This window comes from Papaver somniferum, chromosome 6, assembly GCF_003573695.1.
Source record: "Papaver somniferum cultivar HN1 chromosome 6, ASM357369v1, whole genome shotgun sequence".
In the NCBI taxonomy this organism is placed as follows: Eukaryota; Viridiplantae; Streptophyta; class Magnoliopsida; order Ranunculales; family Papaveraceae; genus Papaver; species Papaver somniferum.
Window position 1 is genome coordinate 84,216,285 of NC_039363.1, and position 22,239 is coordinate 84,238,523.

Below are 22,239 nucleotides of genomic sequence, written 5' to 3' on the forward strand. Positions count from 1 at the left end.
AATTCCATCAAAACACGGCAGAAATCTCGCTGAGACAAGTTCTACATATGAAAATTTAGTAATAAAAACCAAACCCAACTTTAAAAACTCATTGTTTTTCTTTTTGTTACTTATCTTAAAAATTGATATTATTTGGTTATATTTGTATAATGTAACATATGTATGTAAGGTATGCAAAATGCTTAACATACACGTTATAAAATTTTAAAAATAAAAACTTCAAAATTTCATCAAAAGTTTTCCCGAGATAATGTTAGGTTCCAACCGAAGCGAACCGAAATCGACTAGGAGGTTCTATTGACGTAAACTAATATGCTCGAGGGTGAAATCATACGTATTTTATTCTAATCGCCACCTCATAACTCCCACAGGTGTTGCGCAACACACTTGAGTTCTTGTCTTCTTGATTTTGCCCTTTCTTTTCAGTCTTCGAGTTCGAGTAGGAATCTTGAGCTGCTCGAGGAGTTGCTATTTCCATATTCGTCAAGGTAAGCTAGTTAATTTCATCTAATGTTTTACTCTGTCTGGGGTTCTGGATTCCTCTTTTAGTCTCCGACCGAGTGTCCCTCATTAAAAAATGGGAAGAGATTGCCCCAAATCATGGCTTGTAGTCTCAGTGCCAACAAAACTGATACCCATTGATGATTTCAGATCAATTTTGGTTCATAATGAATACCTGTGTATGGTTTTTGTAATGGGGCTTTACCAAATATTGAAGTGTCAACCTGGACAAGCTGAAGGGGGAGAAATTTGTCAACTCGATTAGGTTTTTTTTTCATTTTACACAAACGAAAAATGTGATATACATGTAGCTCTTGTTTCTTGCATATCGAAGTCTGAGGCAGGTTTAAATCATACTTCTGTCTGTTTAATGTTTTCTCTGATTGGGATTGTAGCTCTAGTGTCTGGCTTCACTTCGTGATAAACCTTTGGTGCTTCTTCATTACTTCTTTGAATCTGATTCTTATAGCCGATCATCATGGCAGGAGGTATTCTCTCTATCTTCATTGATTTTTCAATTCATAGACTCATATTTGAATATTACAATGATATCAGCGGTTATAAATTCAGGAATGATTAGACGAGCCGAAACTGTTTGTGGAATTAGTTTGTATCATTTTTCTGTAATGGTTTTTTGATTATGTTCTTGTGTTTGTATTTGAATTTTATATAGATGGCCATATTGAATATGTGATGAAGAATGTTAAACCACCTACATACGAAGAAACTTTGGATGCTTTGTCTTCTTTAATTACCAAACGTACTCGTGCTGATAAGTCTACTAAGGGTGATCAATTCGATGTGTTATTCGATTATGTTAAGGTAATCTCACTTATAATTTGAACTTCAATGACCTTATTCTGGCTGCTTGTTTAGTGTATGAATAACTGTATAATAACTGGATTTTGTAGATATTGGATCTGGAGGATTCTATTTCTCAAATGAAGGTTATACACGTCGCTGGTACTAAAGGAAAGGTGTGATTTTCTTTTCCTATTTAAGGTTTTATTAGTCTCGCTTCTTAGTAGCACTTTTACTAATAAATGCTATTTGCACTCTGCTCACTAAAGTGCTGGCAAACAAGGGGTTGTGATTGTATGCTCGGTCCCACCTTGCTACACTACCTACCCCGTGTGTTTTCTCGATAAAACGAAATATGGCCAACGGTTTGTTTCTCATCTTTTTGTTTCTTCAGCTCTGGTGTAAATTGGAAATGGTTTATGCTTATGAGTATCAATGTCTTGTTTTTGTATTTGCATTGCTACTTTTTATAATTGTGAAAACCTTATTTTGCTGTTTCACAATATTTTTGTAGGGATCAACATGCACATTTACAGAATCTATACTGCGTAATTGTGGGTTTCGTACTGGACTTTTCACTTCTCCTCATCTTATTGATATCCGAGAAAGATTCCGGTTAGATGGGTGAGTTAACCTTGTTAGACATCATGAAAAATTATGTTACGTCATCCCATTGATAGCTAAAATATTTGCTTTCCCAACTGATGCGGCAGCATCTTTGATTAGCATTTAAGTTCTCTTCTCCAATTTTTTGCTGGGAGGTTGCTCCATTAATTGGGAAAGCGAGCTGGGTCAGACAGTTTTGAGCTTACCGTACTCGTTTAAGTGTGTTGCTGCTGTTGATGTTAAACTCGATATGTTTGTTCAGTTCCGAAACCTTGAACATGCAATGGCATGTACTCCCAGGAACTCACTTTGTTTCCAGGAGAAAGCGTGAAGTTTGCATGTGTCAGATTTAACCAAAACCAAAAGATGCGCTTCCTTTGAATCGACTTGCAATTAAGATGTCTGTTTCATTTCTAGTTCTGTTTTTCCTTTGTAGAGTGGAAATAAGTGGAGACAAATTTTTGGCGTACTTCTGGTGGTGCTTTGAACGTCTGAAGGTATCATTTATATTGCTTACATATTGATTAGTTATTTTGAAACTATGGGGTTTCCGTTTCCTCCATAACTGTTGATCTATCTTCTGCTTTTGTCAATAATCAAGGCAAAAGTTCTTGTTTTGCCCGTTCCCTCATGTTTTTCATCATCTTGAATGCAGGAGAAAAGCAGTGAAGATGTACCTATGCCAACGTACTTTCGGTTCCTTGCGTTGCTTGCTTTCAAAATATTTGCAGCAGAGCAGGTCAGTGCATGATATATTTCTTTCAACTTGATAGCATAACTCCAACTTGACAATAATTTCATTCTGGAATTTGTTTGTTTGTGGTACGATTATTCTAGATCATCTTGTTGATGTCTTCCGTGTTTCTGAAGTATAACATAGAGGCTTTCCTTTTTGCTGAGCAGGTGGAGGTTGCTATACTGGAAGTTGGTTTAGGTGGAAAGTTTGATGCTACAAATTTGGTATGAATTACATTTCCTTTCGAATATAAATTTGTAGTTTAATGATTGTATCAAAGTCACTTATAGCAGAACACTAAAACTGCTTTATTGAATTCAGTCGAGCACGACTCACACTGTGGATTGCATTCCATGTGCAAACACCTATTGCATGTGGAATATCTTAATGTATAGTCTAATTGAACGTAATGGAATCACTTAACCGGAACACTGTAATTGTTTTATTAAATTCAGCCTAGCACGACTCACATTGTGGATTACATTTCAGGTGCAAACACCTATTGCATGTGGAATATCTTCCCTTGGGTTTGATCACATGGAAATTCTGGGTTAGTGATTTTTCTGTGGATTCTTTTTTCAATTAGTCATCCTTTAAAAAAATTGGTTATCGTTATTATATTTGCTGTTTCTGACCATTACTGGCAGGCTACACCCTTGGAGAGATTGCTGGTGAGAAAGCTGGTATTTTCAAGGTATTCATGGAACTATATGCTTTTACTTTTGCAGAAACCTTTGACAATTAGGAAGACTTCTATCCTGAAACATGTTCTTTTTCTCCTTGTTCCTGATAGCAAAAAACTCCAGCATTTACGGTGCCTCAGCCTGCTGAAGCAATGGGCGTGCTTGAGGAAAGGGCTTATGAATTAGAGGTATGTTTTATCATATTACATTTTTCACTACTATCTTTACTGCTTTTATTTTACTTCAAATGTGTAATTTGTCAATAGCTTAGTTAAATTTTAAATCCTGATTATTGAACACGAAAATGTTCTTGTATTGTTCGTGAATTGGCTGCCGAAACTATTTCTTATGGACTAACAACTGAAGGATATGATTTTGAAGTAATACACCCTGTATTTTCCCATTTTAAGCTATTTTTATTCGTCATATAGGCAGTCTAGTATATGTCATTAGACACTGACAGGAACCAACCTGTAAAGCTTATATATGAACTTCATATCCGTTACAGGTAGCTCTCCAAGTTGCACATCCCTTGGATAGCAGTTTATTAAATGGTTTGCAACTTGGGCTTCAGGGTGAGCACCAATACATCAATGCAGGTCTTGCGGTTGCCCTGTGCCGCACGTGGCTCCAAAAGATGGGCCATTACGAAGGCACGTATCTGGATCAGGCTGTAAGTTGTACAGTTAGGTTTTTACTTTTCTCGGCCCATATAAAAATGCTGATATATCTCATCGATATGGGCATGTCTACAGAACTCTCTGCCCGAGCAGTTTGTCAAAGGGCTTAGAACTGCGAGCTTGCAAGGACGAGCACAGATAGTTGCTGATCCATTTGTTAACGTGGAAGGCCCTGGAGATGTGGTGTTCTATTTGGATGGCGCTCATAGTCCTGAAAGCATGGAAATTTGTGGAAATTGGTTTTCTCTGGCGATCAAAGAAGATACTCAACACTATGGTTCCTTGAAGAAACAACCTTCTGAGAGTTCAGATGTTTTAAATACAGCGCTTAGGGGCCCTAATGAGTTTCTGAGTATGAATTCCATGCAGGTAAGTTCACAAACTGGAGTTCTTTTGGCCTTTTTATGAGTGCGGTAGTTTTAAGGTTATCTACATTTCATGATAGATCTTAAATCAAGACAGCATGTTTCTTTACACAGGCTTGTTTATTGGTGTACTTACAAAATGTATTTATTGTCAACTCATATATATGTATATATATAATGACTTGCACCACTTTAATGTGCAATCATGTACTGATTTTTTTTTTTTGAAAACTTATGGCCAGATACTCTTGTTCAATTGCATGTCAGTGCGAGATCCTCAGCTTCTTCTGCCCCGCCTAATCCATGCTTGTGCTAATCACGGTAACTTCTTCATGCTCTATGCAGCTGTTATGTAAGACTAAATGAGAGATTTCGCTTTATTTACCATTTAATATTCAGGAGTTCACTTCCAGAAGGCTCTCTTTGTACCAAACCAGTCGGTGTATAATAAGGTCGGCTCTCATGCTTTACCCTCATCTGATCCACAAGTTGATTTATCTTGGCAACTACAACTTGAAAAAGTATGGAAAAATCTTGTTCATGAAGAGAAAGGTATTCTTTTTGTTTCTTTTATATCTGCGAAAATAGTAGTCTTTTCTTCCTCAAAATATATTACCACGATTGTGGAGTTAGTTTACACATCTATTGTGCTTTGCTTAGCCAATTTCTTTGTCAAGTGTGTGAAATTTTTATCATTTCAAATTGAGTTAGTGTAGTTTTCTACAAAGTATGACGGACATAAAAGTAGTATTTTGTTTTCTACTTGTCTTCAGAGTCAACGCTAGAAGAAAGCAAGGAAGATTGTGAACACAGTATGAGGAATTCCGAGACCAGTATTGTGTTTCCTTCACTTCCCTTGGCTATTAAATGGCTCATGGATAGTGTCCAACAGAATCGATCAGTTCGTTTTCAGGTATCTATATGCTCTCCTCTTGAATTCACAATTACAAGCAATAATAAGTAAAAAGAATACAGTGTACAAATTCACTGATGACTGGACTATAGTTGTATCCATCACTTTCACTGATATCATAAACAGTCACTAAAATCTATTTATGCCCCTAGAAGAGAGTCTTGGGACATTTAATTTTCACACAAAAAGTCAAGAATTATATATTCTTCTGAAGTCAATCTTCTTGATTTTTCATTCTAGGTTCTGGTTACTGGTTCATTGCACCTTGTGGGTGACGTCTTGAGAATAATCAAAAGGTAAAGTATCTATCAAATAGAAATGTGCAATTATGGGTTCTGATCGTCTAATATATTGAACTCGGGCACAAACAGATGATTTATGTGAGAGAAAATGAATTAACATGGGAACTCGGAAAAAGTGGGATTTATCAGATTTGTGTTCTTGTCACTGCAAAATATTGGGCGTAGAATCATTTGCTGTATAATTATCTGATTTATGGTTATCTGAGTTGAGCTAAGATGTTCCCTTTAATTGAATGTTTTCGTTTTTGACTTTTCTCGCATATATTAAGAAAGATTTTGTTACCAGTGAGAGCAAAAATTGATATAAGGCTGACTCTTATGGAGAAGGAAAGTAGGATAATTTGGACAGTAAACCGTGGTTAAAGGTTTTGTTCCATTTCTCTCTGCTTGAAAGCAGGGAACGTTGGAGGGAACTTTGACACAGGTGAGGAAACAATCCTCGCCAAAAAAGAGGATGGGAGCCTCGCTTTGGTGGATCCAGCGAGGAAATAATGAGAAAGTGAGGTTGCATAAATTTTCGTCACATTATCTTTTGTGATAATAAGACTGCCCAGGAATAAATTGATCATAGTTATTGTGTGACTCATTCCATTTCATAAGATAGTATGAATAATTTTTGTTGAGCTAGCTCCAAAAACTCTATGATCCATACTTGATTTATTGGCTGTCTCTTATGCTCTAAACCCTGTTTATTCGAGCTAATGAGATGCTTTAATCTTGGGATTGAGTAACCACAATTTGTAAGTTGGTCAAAGTGTGTGCATAATCATTTGGGCTCACGGACGGGAACGTATATTATATGTCCACTGGTTCACGAACCTTAATAGAGAAAATCAATTTCTTTATTTAGGGCTGAAAAATACTCCAAAACCAAAACTCTTTTCCAATAGCAAGTACCGGGTCGAGCAGGGATATTATTTTAGAAAGACTGTATCCCCAAGGGTGCGACGAAGTTTTTACACCGGCCGTCTGCGGGCCGAGACGTAACTTATCCTTGACACCTTCCGTGTCTTGTTCGTTTTCGACACAGAGGGTGTAGTGGTCCATCGCTTCCATGGGATTACGCATTCACAATCATTTCGGTGATGTGGCCACGTACTCCATGTCCCGGCTGCAGGGCTACGGGGTAATTCCCCTTCACGATTCTGCGAGCTGCAGAGCTACAGAGGGATGCCCCCTTTCACAATTCTGCCATGACGGTTTACTAGTTCGCGGTTTGCACAGTCCTATTAAGAGAGAAAGCTTCTAACGAATAATCAAAGATAAGGAAGGGTCCAATAAAAGTTGTTAACGTCTACTTATGTGAAGGAATCAAAAGAAGATGTCAACTGGAGATGAAAAAGGTTCTTCCTCAACTTGTCTTTATCTATTTGTCGACATGATAATGATTTTAGGGCTAAAGTGAAGAACTTTGTATGTAAGAGGAATGATATAAAGCTTCGAATCAATCGCTCTTTTGATGAGATAACTTACTATGAACACTCGCTGTCTAAGAAAAAAAAGCACTGTGAGTAAACTGAGGACAAAACTTAGTGAGTTAATTGACATCTCCGATGACTTAGAAAAACTAAATGATTTTATCATCAATGAGTTTTTCAATAATGAGAAGGAATTCTCTGCTCAGGATATTAAAAACTTGATGCATATCTAGGAACCTTCTTTTGAGGATTTTATTCTTGAGAACGATAACTAGGGTTTGGTATCGCAAAGATTGTGATTACACATAGCTATTCCCAACGTTTTTCATCTTGAATGTTTTTAGATTTATTTATTTAAATTCTAGAGTTGTTGGAAGATGAATTTGCAGTATGTAATCATTTTTTGTTTATTTATTGCAAAATTCTTATGATATATTTGTTCCTTTACGTTCTCGTGAATCGAGCTAATATTTCATATATGCTCAGAAGTTAAATCTATTATGTTTTTATAAACGGAAAATAGCACAAACTCTTTGAGATTTTTCTCGCGGTATTGATCTTTTTATGTTTTGATGTTTGACACACTCCGTAAGATTCTCTTATGTTGAGTAAAATCGAGTAAAATTGTCTCGTTGTTCGTAACTGGCCTTGAGATTAATTTATGTCGATACTATGGATACAAATCCTTGTGATTTGTTAATGTCCAAAATCCTTCTTTTTCACAAAAGTAAGGTCACTCATGTTGTTCTCTTGGGAATAACATTTTATGGGGGAGACTTCTTAAATGAACTTGTGCTTAATTGCTATATCTTTGTGGGAGTGTGGCTGTGGAATTATAAAGGGGATGCTTGTATCTTTTTAATCTCCTATCATGAGCGCTAAGTATTTATTACTATGTGATATCATTTAAATAAGTTGATATGAGGATTTGCATTTTAACTATGTTATTATGTAGTATCTCCTTCTTCCTTAAAACTTAAGATATCTTTTGGTTGTATTCATTACGATCCCTCGATTTTCGTACCTTTGTTAATTTTATTGACAAAAAGGGGGAGAATTATGTAGTAGTTTCATACTACATATATATGGTTTACGGGTCATTATGTAAGGGGGAGTGGATCATTTAAGCAATAGGTTTTTACCTATTAAACAAAAGATGTAAGTATTGATTAAGGGGGAGAAACATATCACCATAATATTACTACAGAGTTGAGATACAATTGAACTTTGGAGAGAAGATAATAATACTACATTCGAACCTCGATAAATGAATAACCTCGCAAAATGAATAATTTTCTCCGGTCCCGTCTTGGGCCAAGGTGATAAATGAATAACCTCGCTTAATGCATTAATGAATAAAAAGAATTGGATCCTTAAAGGCCCTACAGAAATATAAATGGATAATCATTGAATTATATATAAAAATAAAATATATAAAAATAAACCAAAATACATAATCAGAAAATTTTACATAAAAATGTATGTCGGAATGAACTCAAAAAAATTCATCTATGGTTGATTGTCTTTTTCTTCCACCAAACAAAAATGCACCGTATCCTTAATTTTATGCAATACTTGGACAATTTCTGGAATATTTTGCTCGTGTTGTAGCAAGTAGTTTTTTAAAGTGACCATCGCTTGAAGCATCTTTAGATGACACATTTGGTACGACGCTACTATCATCTGGTTCAGGATCATTCTCATTATTCATAACCGACTCAATAATTTCTTCGTCTGTTGGAGACTCCATAACTGCATCATTCTCGTTATGATAGTTCAAAATATGTTCGACGTCCATCACGTTTCTATAACGTAAATTAGAAATGACACTAGTTAATCCTTGGATTTCTTCTTCTAATTGACCATTTTCCGGTATACTTGTACATTTGCTCCTGTACAATTTAACTTCTTAATTAAGAAAATATTATCTAAATGAATAAATATTCGTTTATCAATAAATAAATAAAATATTTGTTTATCGATAAATAAATAAAATATTCATTTATCGATAAATAAATAACCCCGCTAAACGAATCTTTTTTCTTGGTCCCGAGAGCATTCATTTATTGAGGTTCGACTGTACGTTTCTGTATAACAACGACTGAGAATATTTGTTTTCAAAAAATTGTTTTCGCTATGGAATCGGTTCTTCAAAAACAATGATGCTAAGTTGAACACCTTCAGAATCATTGCAACTTGAAATAACGAAGAGTTCAAGGAGAGTTGAAGAAACCAAGGAAATCATGAAGACATGGTGGATCAAGGAGTATTTCGAAAACTTTATTTTTGTTATCCATAGGTATTAATAGTTTTGTCACTAAAATTGACAAAGGGGGAGATTGTTAGAGCATTGCTCGGTCGAACTCGCAAGTGTTGCTATATCAAGCTTGTTGTCAGATTTAATTGTCAAAACTATATCTTGATTTCAAGTCTACAATTAGTTTAGTATAGGTCTAGGATAGTGGAGCTGAGAAACGAACCAATCATCATTTGCGTTTTACCGTTTGAAGGTGAAGATCAACCGAAACTTTTGGAGAACTTCATCAACAAAAGGTAAGTGAAGACTGAACCAACTATTTCTCAAATTATATTCACTTTTCTATCCTTGAGAAGATTGTCACATAACTAATTAGACTAGCTTCCATAGACAAGAATTTCGAGTCGAGAACTAATTATTTAGTTTACGAATTTCTCGAAATATAATGACTAAGCTTGATGAACATTTGTTCATACGTGATCAATTTCGGTGGAGAACAATTTATTGTTCAGATCCAAATAATGGTTCAAGTTTATCATTTAAAAATATCCTGGAACAGTGATATGCGTCATTGTTATTATTCAGGAATGTCTTGAATTGATTTTGAGAAATATATAACTACTATATTCGGAATACAAGACAGTGTTATCAGTCTTATAAACTGAGAAAACGGTTATATGTCTGAAACAATAATACATGTATTCGTACACGTAACACAGTAGCTATATATCGATTTTCATATTTGTGTGATAAGCATACTCGTATGCATATCATTGGAAAATCTAATTGTCTATGATCTGGATAGGTACGTATATTCGTATACAAACCACTTTGGAACTTTGGTAAGGGAACCGGGTTAAAGACTAAACCAGTATTCGATCCAATACATTTCTACATTCTAGAACCGGTTTAGTACCCAAACCGGCACGCAAACTGAAATGTTCTTTGAACTCCGGAACCGGTAAAAGTCTTTAGTTTGGAAACCGGTACGTGAACTGAAAAGCCCTGTATACTCCGGAACTTGAGTTGATCAATGTTTGCAAACCGGTACGTGAACTGAGAAGTTTTGTAGACTCCGGAACTCGGTAATTGCTATAAGTTTGCAAACCGGTCTGCGTACTGCGATTCAGCCGACTCACGAACGGTTCAAGTATTTGTACCTTGTACAGTTACAAACTATGTTGATTTTGATTCAATTATATTTCTTTGAGATGATTTTCATTTGATCAATTCTCTAATTAACACTAGATTAATTATATCACATAATTGTGATTCAAGATTAGTGTCCTTGTGAACATGAAAATGAGTGTTAAGCTTTTAAGTTCAAATCGGCTAGTTTCTGGTAACCATGTTGAACATAGTCTTTATACACGGTTCGGTTACGGTTTACCTAACCATAGTGTTTATCTTGTATATGTGAATAATATTCAAAGCTTTCATCTAATGGTGAATATTGTTTGCTTGGTTCGAAAGCTATCTTAGCTTAAACCTAAAGCAACCTAAGTCTATATAAGGGGAAATCTTGGCAACTGGGATCTTTGAATCCTGACACTACTTTTTGGTGTGTCCTAGTTGTATCTAGAGTTGTCCTCTCCAGAAATTCTTTAGGGTTTAGCGACTATAAAGACTTCATTGGGATTCGTGAAGCCAAGTCCAGTTATCTTTTACCTTGATAACTTGAGTATCCTGATCCTGATTGTTTGTAGAGCCTTGCTCCATCAATCAAGATAGATAGTAATCACAAAGTTGTCTTCGTCTCAGACTTTGTGATTCCGCAAGTTTTATACTTGTGAGGTGAATAATAATCCATCACCCGGATCTTTCATTTGATCCGATCATCCGTTTAGATCATAAATCAGGAAATCAATTATAGGCTTAATTTGTGGGAGGCAGATTTGGTTTAAAGTATTCAATTGAGTTGAAGCAACTCTTAGTTGGTGGGACTCCTTCTAAGGGAATCAATTATACGGAGTCCTGTTGGGATTCAAGAGGCGTAAGGAGCGCGACTGTACCCGAATCAACGAGAGACCGAGTTCGGGCACAACTACATTCTAGACTGAAGTTAATTGGTAGTAGGCTAGTGTCTGTAGAGGCTTAATACAGTTTGGTGTTCAATATGGACTAGGTCCTGGGGTTTTTCTGTATTTGCGTTTTCCTCGTTAACAAAATTTCTGGTGTCTGTGTTATTTTTTTCCCGCATTATATTGTTTATCTTTATAATTGAAATATCACATGTTGTGCGTTGATCAATCACAGTAGAGAGGTCCAACCTTATTTGTTGGATAAGATTTGATTGATTCTTGGACATTGGTCTTTGGTATCGTCGAAGAACTCCCTTTGTAGTTAGGTTCACGGATTTATTGGTCAATGATGCTTGCCAATATCATGTAAAAGCCTTTGTTTTATACTGCTTCCCAACTAGGAAGAAACCATTAACTTCCATTTAATGTCTCAAATTCTTGTTCTATTGCACTTTTACAGCTTCTTCATATTGAAGTATGGGGCTCTGCTCCTAACAAGCCTTTCTGTAACAAGTTTCAGATTTTATGTCAATATTTAATTTCTCAAAGTTTTGTTGGGTCTTTCTTTTAAATTGTCAAGTCTGATTTTAGAATTGTTTTCATTAACTTTAAGAATTATGCTGAAAATTTACTCTCTTGCACTATCAGAGCCAACAGAACTGATGGTGGTGGTGAAGTTATTAATCATGGATTGGACTTATTATTATCTTATTTTGGTATTAATCATGAAATTACTTTTCCTCACCAGAACAAGATATCGTTGCTGAGTCTAAGCATAGGGATCTCCTAAATATAACAAAATAGTTTTTACCCTTACATATATGATTTTGAAAATAGGCTACCCTTCCATCATGCCGCTGGCTGAGTCTAAGCATAGGGATCTCCTAAATATAACAAAACATGCCAAAGCCATGCAACCCTACCACCAGCCGCTGGCTGCCAAATGAAGGGTTGCAACAATCAACGGCTACCCTTCCATCTGAGATGCAGATCTCAGCCGTACAAGTTCGCCACCTAACGCATGGCAACTTCCGGCCCAAGACCAAACATCACGGCTTATGCCAAAACCCTAATTTTGGCTGCGCCTAAAACATGCCAAAGCCATGCGCCCCTACCACCATGCCGCTGGCTGCCAAACGGAGGGTTGCAATAATCAACGACTACCCTTCCATCTGAGATGCAGATCTCAGCTGTACAAGTTCGCCACCTAACACATGGAAACTTACGGCCCAAGGCCAAACATCACGGTTTATGCCAAAACCCTAATTTTGGCCGCGCCTAAAACATGCCAAAGCCATGCGGCCCTACCACCATGCCGCTGGCTACCAAACGAAGGGTTGCAACAATCAACGGCTACCCTTCCATATAAGATGCAGATCTCAGCCGTACAAGTTCTCCACCTAACGCATGGCAACTTCCGGCCCAAGGACAAACATCACGGTTTATGCCAAAACCCTAATTTTGGCCGCGCCTAAAACATGCCAAAGCCATGCGGCCCTACCACCATGCTGCTTGCTTCCAAATGAAGGGTTGCAACAATCAACGACTACCCTTCCATCTGAGATGCAGATCTCAGCCGTCCAAGTTCGCCACCTAACGCATGGCAACTTCCGGCCCAAGGACAAACATCACGGCTTATGCCAAAACCCTAATTTTGGCCGCGCCTAAAACATGCCAAAGCCATGCGGCCATAACACCATGCCGCTGGATGCCAAACGAAGGGTTGCAATAATCAACGGCTACCCTTCCATCTGAGATGCGGATCTCAGCCGTCCAAGTTCGCCACCAAACGCATGGTAACTTCCGACCCAAGGCCAAACATCACGGGTTATGCCAAAACCCTAATTTTGGTCGCGCCTAAAACATGCCAAAGCCATGCGGTCCTACCACCATGTCGCTGGCTGCCAAACGAAGGGTTGCAATAATCAACGACTACCTTTCCATCTGAGGTGCAGATCTCAGCCGTACAAGTTCGCCACCTAACACATGGCAACTTCCGGCCCAAGGACAAACATCACGGCTTATGCCAAAACCCTAATGTTGGCCGCGCCTAAAACATGCCAAAGCCATGGGGCCGTAACACCATGTCACTGGATGCCAAACGAAGGGTTGCAATAATCAACGGCTACCCTTCCATCTGAGATGCGGATCTCAGCCGTCCAAGTTCGCCACCAAACGCATGGTAACTTCCGACCCAAGGCCAAACATCACGGATTATGCCAAAACCCTAATTTTGGCCGCGCCTAAAACATGCCAAAGCCATGCGGTCCTACCACCATGTCGCTGGCTGCCAAACGAAGGGTTGCAACAATAAACGACTACCTTTCCATCTGAGGTGCAGATCTCAGCCGTACAAGTTCGCCACCTAACACATGGCAACTTCCGTCCCAAGGCCAAACATCACGGTTTATTCCAAAACCCTATCTTTGGCCGCGCCTAAAACATGCCAAAGCCATGCCGTCTCTACCACATTCCACTGGATGCCAAATGAAGGGTTGCAACAATCAACGGCCCGCCCTTCCACCTGAGATGCAAATCTCAGCCGTACAATCTTGCCATCAAACGCATGTCCACTTTTGGCCCAATGCCAAGCACTAATTTTGGCCGCACCTCAACTAAGCCAAAACCCTAGTTTTGGCCGCGCCTAAACAACGCCAAAATCCTAGCTCGGTCACGCCTAAACCATGCCACTGGCTGCAAACAAAGGGTTGCAACAATCAACAGCCACCCTTCCTCATGCGATACAAATCTCACCCATACAAACTTGCCACCAAACGATTTATGGAAATCTCTTGGCCACGACGCCAAAACCCTAATTTTGCCGTGCCAAGTGCATGCAAGCGCTGCAACCATGCCGCTGGTTTCCAAACGAAGGGTTGAAACAATCTACGACTACTCTTCCTCCTGAGATGCAGATCTCATCCGTACAAAACTGCCACCAAACGACTCGTGGCGATGTCTTGGCTGCGATGCTAACTCTTGGTCACGGCACCAATTTGGCTACGATGCTAACTCTCTGGTCACGGCACCAACCTTGCTACGATGTCTATTCTTTGGTCATGACACCAACTTGGCCACAAACGCCAAATCCTTTGGCCACGCCACACGTAGCAACATGCTACACGTTTTTCACGAAAACACTCGAGACATCAAAACATGTCATAAACTGGGGGATTCTCATCAGGGTATTGGTCTGGCGGTTTACAGCGCGCGGCGTACATTACGCCCGTTACAGGAAAGTGTCATAAGGGTGAGGCGGTTAGTAAATACAAGAAGTAATGGTGAAACTTTTCCTTCATTATGGAAACATCAATTCCAGGCTTTACCCGTTACCATTTTCTTCCATTTACTCAACTGTTTCCGTTTCTTATGAGACCAGGGTACGTTTCATTGCGACTTGTATAAATAGGTCTCACCTATTTCCACCAAACACAAGTTTTTGGTCAGGAGAATACAACACTCAGAAATCACTTGCTAGCTTTCCCATATGTTAGCTTTCCACTTTCTGATACAAGTCGTCAAGCAACTACTCTTCCCGAATCAACTATTCTGGTCTCAACACTTTCTTCACTTCCCTCCCTAGACCAACCCTTCTCCTTCACTTTCTGGACGGCCATTTCTTGGTGTAGGACGTATTTGTACAGATTGATCTCTCGAATCAAAGTACTTCCTTGCAGTACATTTTTTAGGGTTTAGACTCGTTTCTCACCCACACACTCGAAATGTTTTCACCCTCAAACAATTGGCGACCACAGTGGGAGATCAATCTCTCGGTTGCAATATCGATTTCCAATTTCAAGTTTCACCTTTCAATTCCGATCTCAAGATGGTAGAAGCAAACAATCCGCTCGGGAATCAATGTCTTAGTTATCAGTTATCACACGACGAGGAGTGATTGGGGACTTATCGCGGTCAAGACGGGCGTCACCCATAAAACTACGGCGTACATGCCTATGGCTAGGATTTGCACCAAGATGGAAGAACAAGCTAGAGGAGGAACGCTGGAATACATACCTGGAGTATGCTCGTTGTGTTGCTACTAGATCCAAGACGAGGGAATAAAACTGATGATACGGGATAAAGAAGATGGGTAGCGCCTTTTATATGCATGATGTTTGTGGATCTTGAATGGAGGAAGGTTCCAGCGCCAGCAGCTTGCATCCTTTCCAGCACTAACAACTTGCATCCTTCTAGCGCTAACAATGCATCCTTCCAGCGCTAACAACTGGCATATTTCCAGCGCCAGCAGCTTGCATCCTTTCCAGCGCTAACATTTCGCACCCTTCCAACGCCATCTTTTCGCTCCACAGCCATCCAAAGTCCAGCGCCATCTTCTCCGCTCCACAACCAGCCAAAGCAGCGCCATCCCCACCTTTCGAAACAGCGCCATGGCTCCAAAACTCTGTGATCAAAACCGCGCCATCTCTGCACGATACACCTACGATCACCAGAACCAGAGCCGCTTCTGCCACCCCAACGTTTCTTCAAGTATGACAGCTCCAACCGTCACCAGAGCCGTTGCTACTCCACCATCAGGGAAAGAGACTGGAGGAGCCGGAAGAAGCCGACCTCCTTTTACCACTGATGATTTGATGGAAAGACAAAAGGTTCTCGTAAGGCTCAGACAGACGTGTCTATAACTCAGAAAGAGATACCTATTTCCTCAAGACACTAACGGAGCGGCCACCTGTTGACGGTGGTTTTTAGCTTAGAGTTGAAATCGTAAAACTGTGCAACTGACATGGCGTCACTATGACCATTAGCACCTTTATTTAATCAATCTGCATGCCTACGCAAGAATTACCGGGGTACCTTTTTTTAACATGGGTCATGTTCCACGGCAGAACCCTTAACATCGACTGACGTCATCTATGCCAAACCCTAATTCTCATGCTACCGCGCCAAGGCTTTCCAACCATGCCAGCTGCACCACTGTGCCAATGGCAAACCATGCCAGCAACATCTCTGCGCCAAGGCATGCCAACCATGCCAGCCGCACCACTGTGCCAATGGAAAACCATGTCAGCCACATCTCCGCGCCAAGGCATGCCAACCATGCCAGCCACACCACTGTGCCAATGGAAAACCATGTCAGCCACATCTCCGCGTCAAGGCATGCCAATCGCACCACTGTTCCAATAACAAACCATGCCAGCCACATCTCCGCGCCAAGGCATGCCAACCATGCCAGCAGCACCACTGTGCCAATGGCAAACCATGCCAGCCACGTCTACCGCGCCAAGGCATGCCAACCATGCTAGACGCACCATGCGCCAATGGCATGCCAAACCCTTGTCCCCACTATGCCAATCCAACCCACCTTGCCTTGGCCCCAACCATGCTAGCCGCACCATGCGCCAATGGCATGCCAAACCCTTGGTCCCACCATGCCAAGCCAACCGCACCTTGCCTTGGCCCTACCATGCCAAGCCGTCCATGCCAAACCCTTGTCCCCACTATGCGAAGCCAACTGCACCTTGCCTTCGCCCCAACCATGCTAGCCGCACCATGCGCCAATGGCACACCAAACCCTTTGCCCCACCATGCCAAGCCAACCTCACCTTGCCTTGGCCCCACCATGCCAAGCCGTCCATGCCAAACCCTTGGCTCCACTATGCCAAGCCGTCCGCGCCATTTTTCTTGGCCCCACCATGCCGGCCTTCCCTATGCGGCTACCAAAACAAAGGCGTGCGACGATCAACGGCCACCCTTCAATCTTAGATGCAAATCCTAGCCGTCTAAGGTCGCCAAACAACGCATGGTAACCTTTGGACCAAAATCCTAGTTTTGGCCACGCCAAGGCATGCCATGACACATGTGCCAATGGCATGCCAACCACCTTGCCGCGCCATACCATGTCGGCCTTCCCTATGCGGATACCAAAATGAAGGTTTGCGACGATCAATGGCCACCCTTCCATCCTAGATGCAAATCCTAGCCGTCCAAGGTCGCCAAACAACGCATGGTAACCTTTGCCCCAAAACCCTAGTTTTGGCCACGCCAAACCGCGCCAATGGCATGCCAACCACCTTGCCGCGCCATACCATGCCGACCTTCCCTATGCGGCTACCAAAACGAAGGCGTGCGACGATCAACGACCACCCTTCAATCCTAGATGCAAATCCTAGCCGTCCAAGGTCGCCAAACAACGCATGGTAACCTTTGGCCCAAAACCCTAGTTTTAGCCACGCCAAACCACGCCAAGGCATGACATGCCACATGTGCCAATGGCATGCCAACCACCTTGTCACGCCATACCATGCCGGCCTTCCCGATGCGGCTACCAAAACTAAGGCGTGCGACGATCAACGACCACTTTTTCATCTAAGGTGCAGATCTTAGCCGTCCAAGGTTACCAGCTAACGCATGGCAACCTTTGGCCCTAACTTTTGGCCGCGCCTAAACTAGGCCATATTAAAGCCATACTGATCATGCTTTCATGCCATTGGCTACCAAATGAAGGGTTGCAATAATCAACGACTGCCTTTCCTCTTAAGATGCAAAATCTCGACCGTTGAAGGTCACCACCGAGCCGACAAGTCTCCCAATCTCAAATTTCCAGACAACAACAACGTGCTACATGTTTTCCACGAAAACACTCGAGACATCAACGTATGTCACAAACTGGGGGATGCTCATTGGGTATTAGTTTGGCGGTTTACAGCGTGCGGCGTACACTACGCCCGTTATAAGAAAGTGTCATAAGGATGAGGCGGTTAGTAAATACAGGGAGTAATGGTGAAACGCTTTCTTTTATGGAACATCAATTCCAAGCATTACCGGTTACCACCTCCTCCCATTTACTCCCCCGTTTTCCATTTCTTAATGAGACCAGAGTACGTTTCACTTCGACTTGTATAAATAGGCATTACCTATTTCCACCGAACAAAAAGTTTAGGTCAGGAGCATACAACACTCAGAAAACATTTGCTAGATCTCCATCTGTTAGCTTCCCACTTTCTGATACAAGTCGTAAAACAACTACTCTTCCAAATCAACTATTCTGGTCTCAACACTTTCTTCGCTTCCCTCCCCAAAACCAACCCTTCTCCTTCACTTTGTGATCGAAGCAAGTCTGGAACGGCCATTTCTTGGTTTAAGCCGGATTTTTACAGATTGATCTCTCGAATATAAATTACTCCCTTGCCGTACATTGTTTAGGGTTTAAATTCGTTTCTCACTCACACACCCGAAATTACCAAAATCAGCAGAAACCGTTTTCACCCTCAAACAATTGGCGACCATAGCGGGAGATTAATCTCTCAGTTACAATATCAATTTCCAATTCCCGATCTCATACTTCAACCTAGACATCAAAGTGGTGAAAGCAAACGATCCACTCAGGGATCGACGACTCAGTTAGCAGACAACCTAGTTACCAGTCATGACACGACAAGGGATGACTGGGGACTTCCAAGGTGGCGGCAGCAAGCGATTTGATCATGGATCCACGACTCGGTTACCGGACGTCCCGATCACCAGTCGTGACGCGACAAGGGATGACTGGGGACTTCCTAGAGGTTAGAAGCAAATGAGCCGGCCAGGGATTGACAACTCGACCATTAGACGAATCAGGGACTACTGGAGACTTTCCAAAATCACGGTTGTGCTTCCCACAAAACTTGGACTTTCACCCTGAAGATTCATTTTTCATCAGGAGATCCGAAAAACTGAGTAAGTCTTGATTAGACAAAATACATGGTTTACTACTTCAAGTTTTCACGGGAATGATAAAACTGATAGCCATGTTATGTTTTATCCCATGCTCTCTACTGACACATAACACTCACGGTTCCATGGTTTTCCTGGGATGTTTGCGTCACTTGCAATCGAAACCAAGACAACATTATTCTAAAACAATTCATTCCAAGAAGAATAATCCAAAACCCTTATAGATAACAATTATCTATCAATTCAAATCAAACCATAAACCAGGCGCTTTGTTTGCCTTTCAAAGAAAAAAAACACAGCCACCTACCCTTACGTGTCTACTTTGCATAATAATAATTACCTGTCACTTCACTACTCATGCACTAGCCGACGTTACTACGGTAATATTTGAAGAGGAATTGTTTATGATGAAGTATTTTTACAAGTTTATGAAAGGCATGCCCACGGCTAGGGTTTACACCAGTTCAGAAGAACAATATTTCTACAGATTTATGGAAGGCATACCTACGGCTAAGGTTTGCACCAACACAAGAAAACAAGAAAACGAATTGAAAGAGGAACGCTGGAGTACATAGCTGGAATATGCTTGCCCACTTTACTGCTACCGCTAACACCAGGACGTGATAACAAAGGTACGAGATAAAAAGGAGAGCCAACCCCTTTCATAGGCACTTGTGGAATTTGAATAAGAAAAGGGTTTCCTATTTGATCTACATATGGGAAGAGGCAACTGGGCCTGCAAGAAAAAGCCAGCGCCACGCCAAGCCAACAGTCCGCTCCATGCCCAACCAATAATCCGCGCCATACCAAATACAAGCCAGCGTCCACGTCAAGCCAGCTCCCGTTCCAAGTCGATCCAGCGCTAACAACTTGCGTCCTTCCAGCACCGGAAGCTTACATCTTCCCAGCGCTGACAGCCTACGTCCTTCCAGGGCCGGCAACCTGCATCTTCCCAACGCCGGCAGCCTGCATCCTTCCAGCGTTGCACTTGAACGCCTAGTAGAAGGGAATCAACAATACAATTTCATCACACGTAAAGATCAGGAACGACTTCTCCAAAATCGAAGCAAAGAAAATCAGCAACCCCCCTGAGTTCACAAAGGCTCTTTTCCTGTCAGGAGATGCATGATTTCTGGGGACTTCGCCCGTAAAATCGTGCAGTCTATGGTGAAACATTTATGTGAGATTTTATATTTCCCCAAGGAGCAAAGTCAAGACATATTTGCAACCCTCAACCGCACTGCATCAGGAAAGCAGCTGTTTCCATCCAGGAAGCCGTTCCCAAGCCCCAACCTCTCTTGGAAAGCACGATTGATAGATGGAACTGGGGACTCCTAACCACTGTTTGCTTGAAGGGTGTCCAGCTTTAAAACACACTGATTAACGCAGCCTCTCCGCTTCAACGTCCTCCAGCAGCGGATCCGCTTCATCGTTCGCTTCAGTAGCTGTTCCGCCTTAACGTTCGCTCCAACAGCCGCTCCGCTTCAGCATTCTCTCCATAAGCTGCTCCAGGGTCCAAAGAAGAAACTTCAGCATTTTTGCTCCATAAGTTTCAACGTCCTCTCCAAGAACCTAAGCCACTTCAACGCCTCCTTCCTGCCAAGGATCGTGTCATAGCCGCCACTCCTTCTTTCTAAGGATCTTGTCGTATCCGCCGCTCTTCCTTGCCGAGGATCGTGCTATAATCGCCACTCCTTCCTTCGAGTTTCGTGCCACCACACTCCCCCTGCCAAGGATCATGATCGCAACCAGCCAATTTCCGTAGCCGTGGCCACCTTTTGTTCCATCCCACCAAAGCTTGTGGTCATAGACAGTTTGCTCGCTTACGCATCCAGCCAATCCCTTTACTTCCATGGAAAGTTTCTTCTGATTACATTTTCTTCCAGGAACTGTTGCCGCCCTTTTGTTGATACCATCCAGAGCTTCACCATGGCAACAATCACTGTAAAGGTAACCCGTACTCCTCCATATTTTAGTTGCATGCGGAAGAAGTAACAAAATCACAAGTACGAACACACGATGGTGATATAATTATCATGCTCAACCCACCGACCACACAAGATGGAAACATGCAAAACACACTTGGGGAATGGGAATCTACACGAAATCCCTTCGCTGTCAAATCTCAGAAGACACGGTCAACCAAAGGTCATAGCCACGACAAAGCCATCTGCTCTGCAAGGGTGTAGCGTAAGAATATCATCACCTCTCTATTTAGAAGACGCCTGCAACACTCTACGAGGCCGCGGCAGATCCCAAGCCTTCCCAGAGGAAACAACTTCAGAAACTAAAGAAAAGCGCGACTGGGCACTGCTCATCACAGTCCATCCCGACGACCATCAAAGATTCGTGAGATAACTCCAGAGACGCGGCTGAAATATTTTCCTGAAGAAATAGAGGGAGCCACGATAAATAATATAAATTTATCATTTTCTACCTCTTCGCTATCCAGAATATTTTATCCATGTGATATTCTGAGCATCCCAACATCACATCCAGAAGAGTACAATAATCTTGCATCAAATCCTGTGGACGTGGATTCAAGGTGATGCAATGAAAGTATGCTACACATGGGAACTACCAACATGGGATGCTTTCAGTCCCCTCAACCAAGTTATTTCTAATTTCAACATCATCACTGTCGAAGTTTTACGCAAGAATTTCTCGACATGAAGCCGTACATATACACCGAAGACTTCAAAAGCACACCACAAAGATACATTCACATATTCGGCCATGACCATCGGATCAAACAGAAGTATAACTGGAGACTGCTCACCGCATCCCATTCCATAGGATAACCCAAGATTCAGAAGATGGTTCGAAGGATGTCGCTTGGAACAAAGTCCTTGAAGACTTTGATAGCAATACATCGGCAACGGAACGTATCCCAACTGATATATTTTATCTAGTGGCGCCAGAAGATTTCGACCATACAAGCATTCACAACACATCATCATCACGGTCAGAAAGTCCAGGCACTGACCACGCCTAAAACATGCCAAAACCAAGCGTCCCTACCACCATGATGATGGATGCCAAACGAAGGGTTGCAACAATCAACAACTACCCTTCCATCTGAGATGCAGATCTCAGCCGTACAAGTTTGCCACCTAACGCATGGCAACTTCCGGCCCAAGGCCAAACATCACGGTTTATGCCAAAACCCTAATTTTGACCGCGCCTAAAACATGCCAAAGCAATGCGGCACTACCACCATGTCGATGGCTGCCAAATGAAGGGTTGCAACAATCAACGGCTACCCTTTCATCTGAGATGCAGATC

General features: G+C 41.5%; 1 protein-coding gene across 3 annotated transcripts; it reads left to right on the forward strand.

Moving 5' to 3' along the window:
* The first annotated feature begins 260 nt into the window (after positions 1–260).
* Positions 261–6,088, forward strand: LOC113288223 (folylpolyglutamate synthase-like). Of its 3 annotated transcripts, none has more exons than XM_026537187.1 (18): positions 261–488; positions 897–989; positions 1,175–1,323; positions 1,413–1,478; positions 1,817–1,926; positions 2,345–2,405; positions 2,564–2,647; positions 2,812–2,868; positions 3,134–3,194; positions 3,292–3,338; positions 3,438–3,515; positions 3,836–4,000; positions 4,083–4,376; positions 4,615–4,693; positions 4,772–4,924; positions 5,146–5,285; positions 5,526–5,581; positions 5,985–6,088. In XM_026537187.1, exons 2-18 carry the CDS (start codon positions 980–982, stop codon positions 6,004–6,006), a joined length of 1,632 nt encoding a protein of 543 aa, XP_026392972.1. In that variant the 5' UTR covers positions 261–488; positions 897–979; the 3' UTR covers positions 6,007–6,088. The 3 variants fall into 3 exon arrangements, with proteins under 3 accessions (XP_026392972.1, XP_026392974.1, XP_026392973.1); XM_026537189.1 differs by lacking the exon at positions 5,985–6,088 and adding an exon at positions 5,657–5,833; XM_026537188.1 differs by lacking the exon at positions 5,985–6,088 and having other exon boundaries at positions 262–488; positions 5,526–5,833.
* Positions 6,089–22,239: the final 16,151 nt, after the last annotated feature.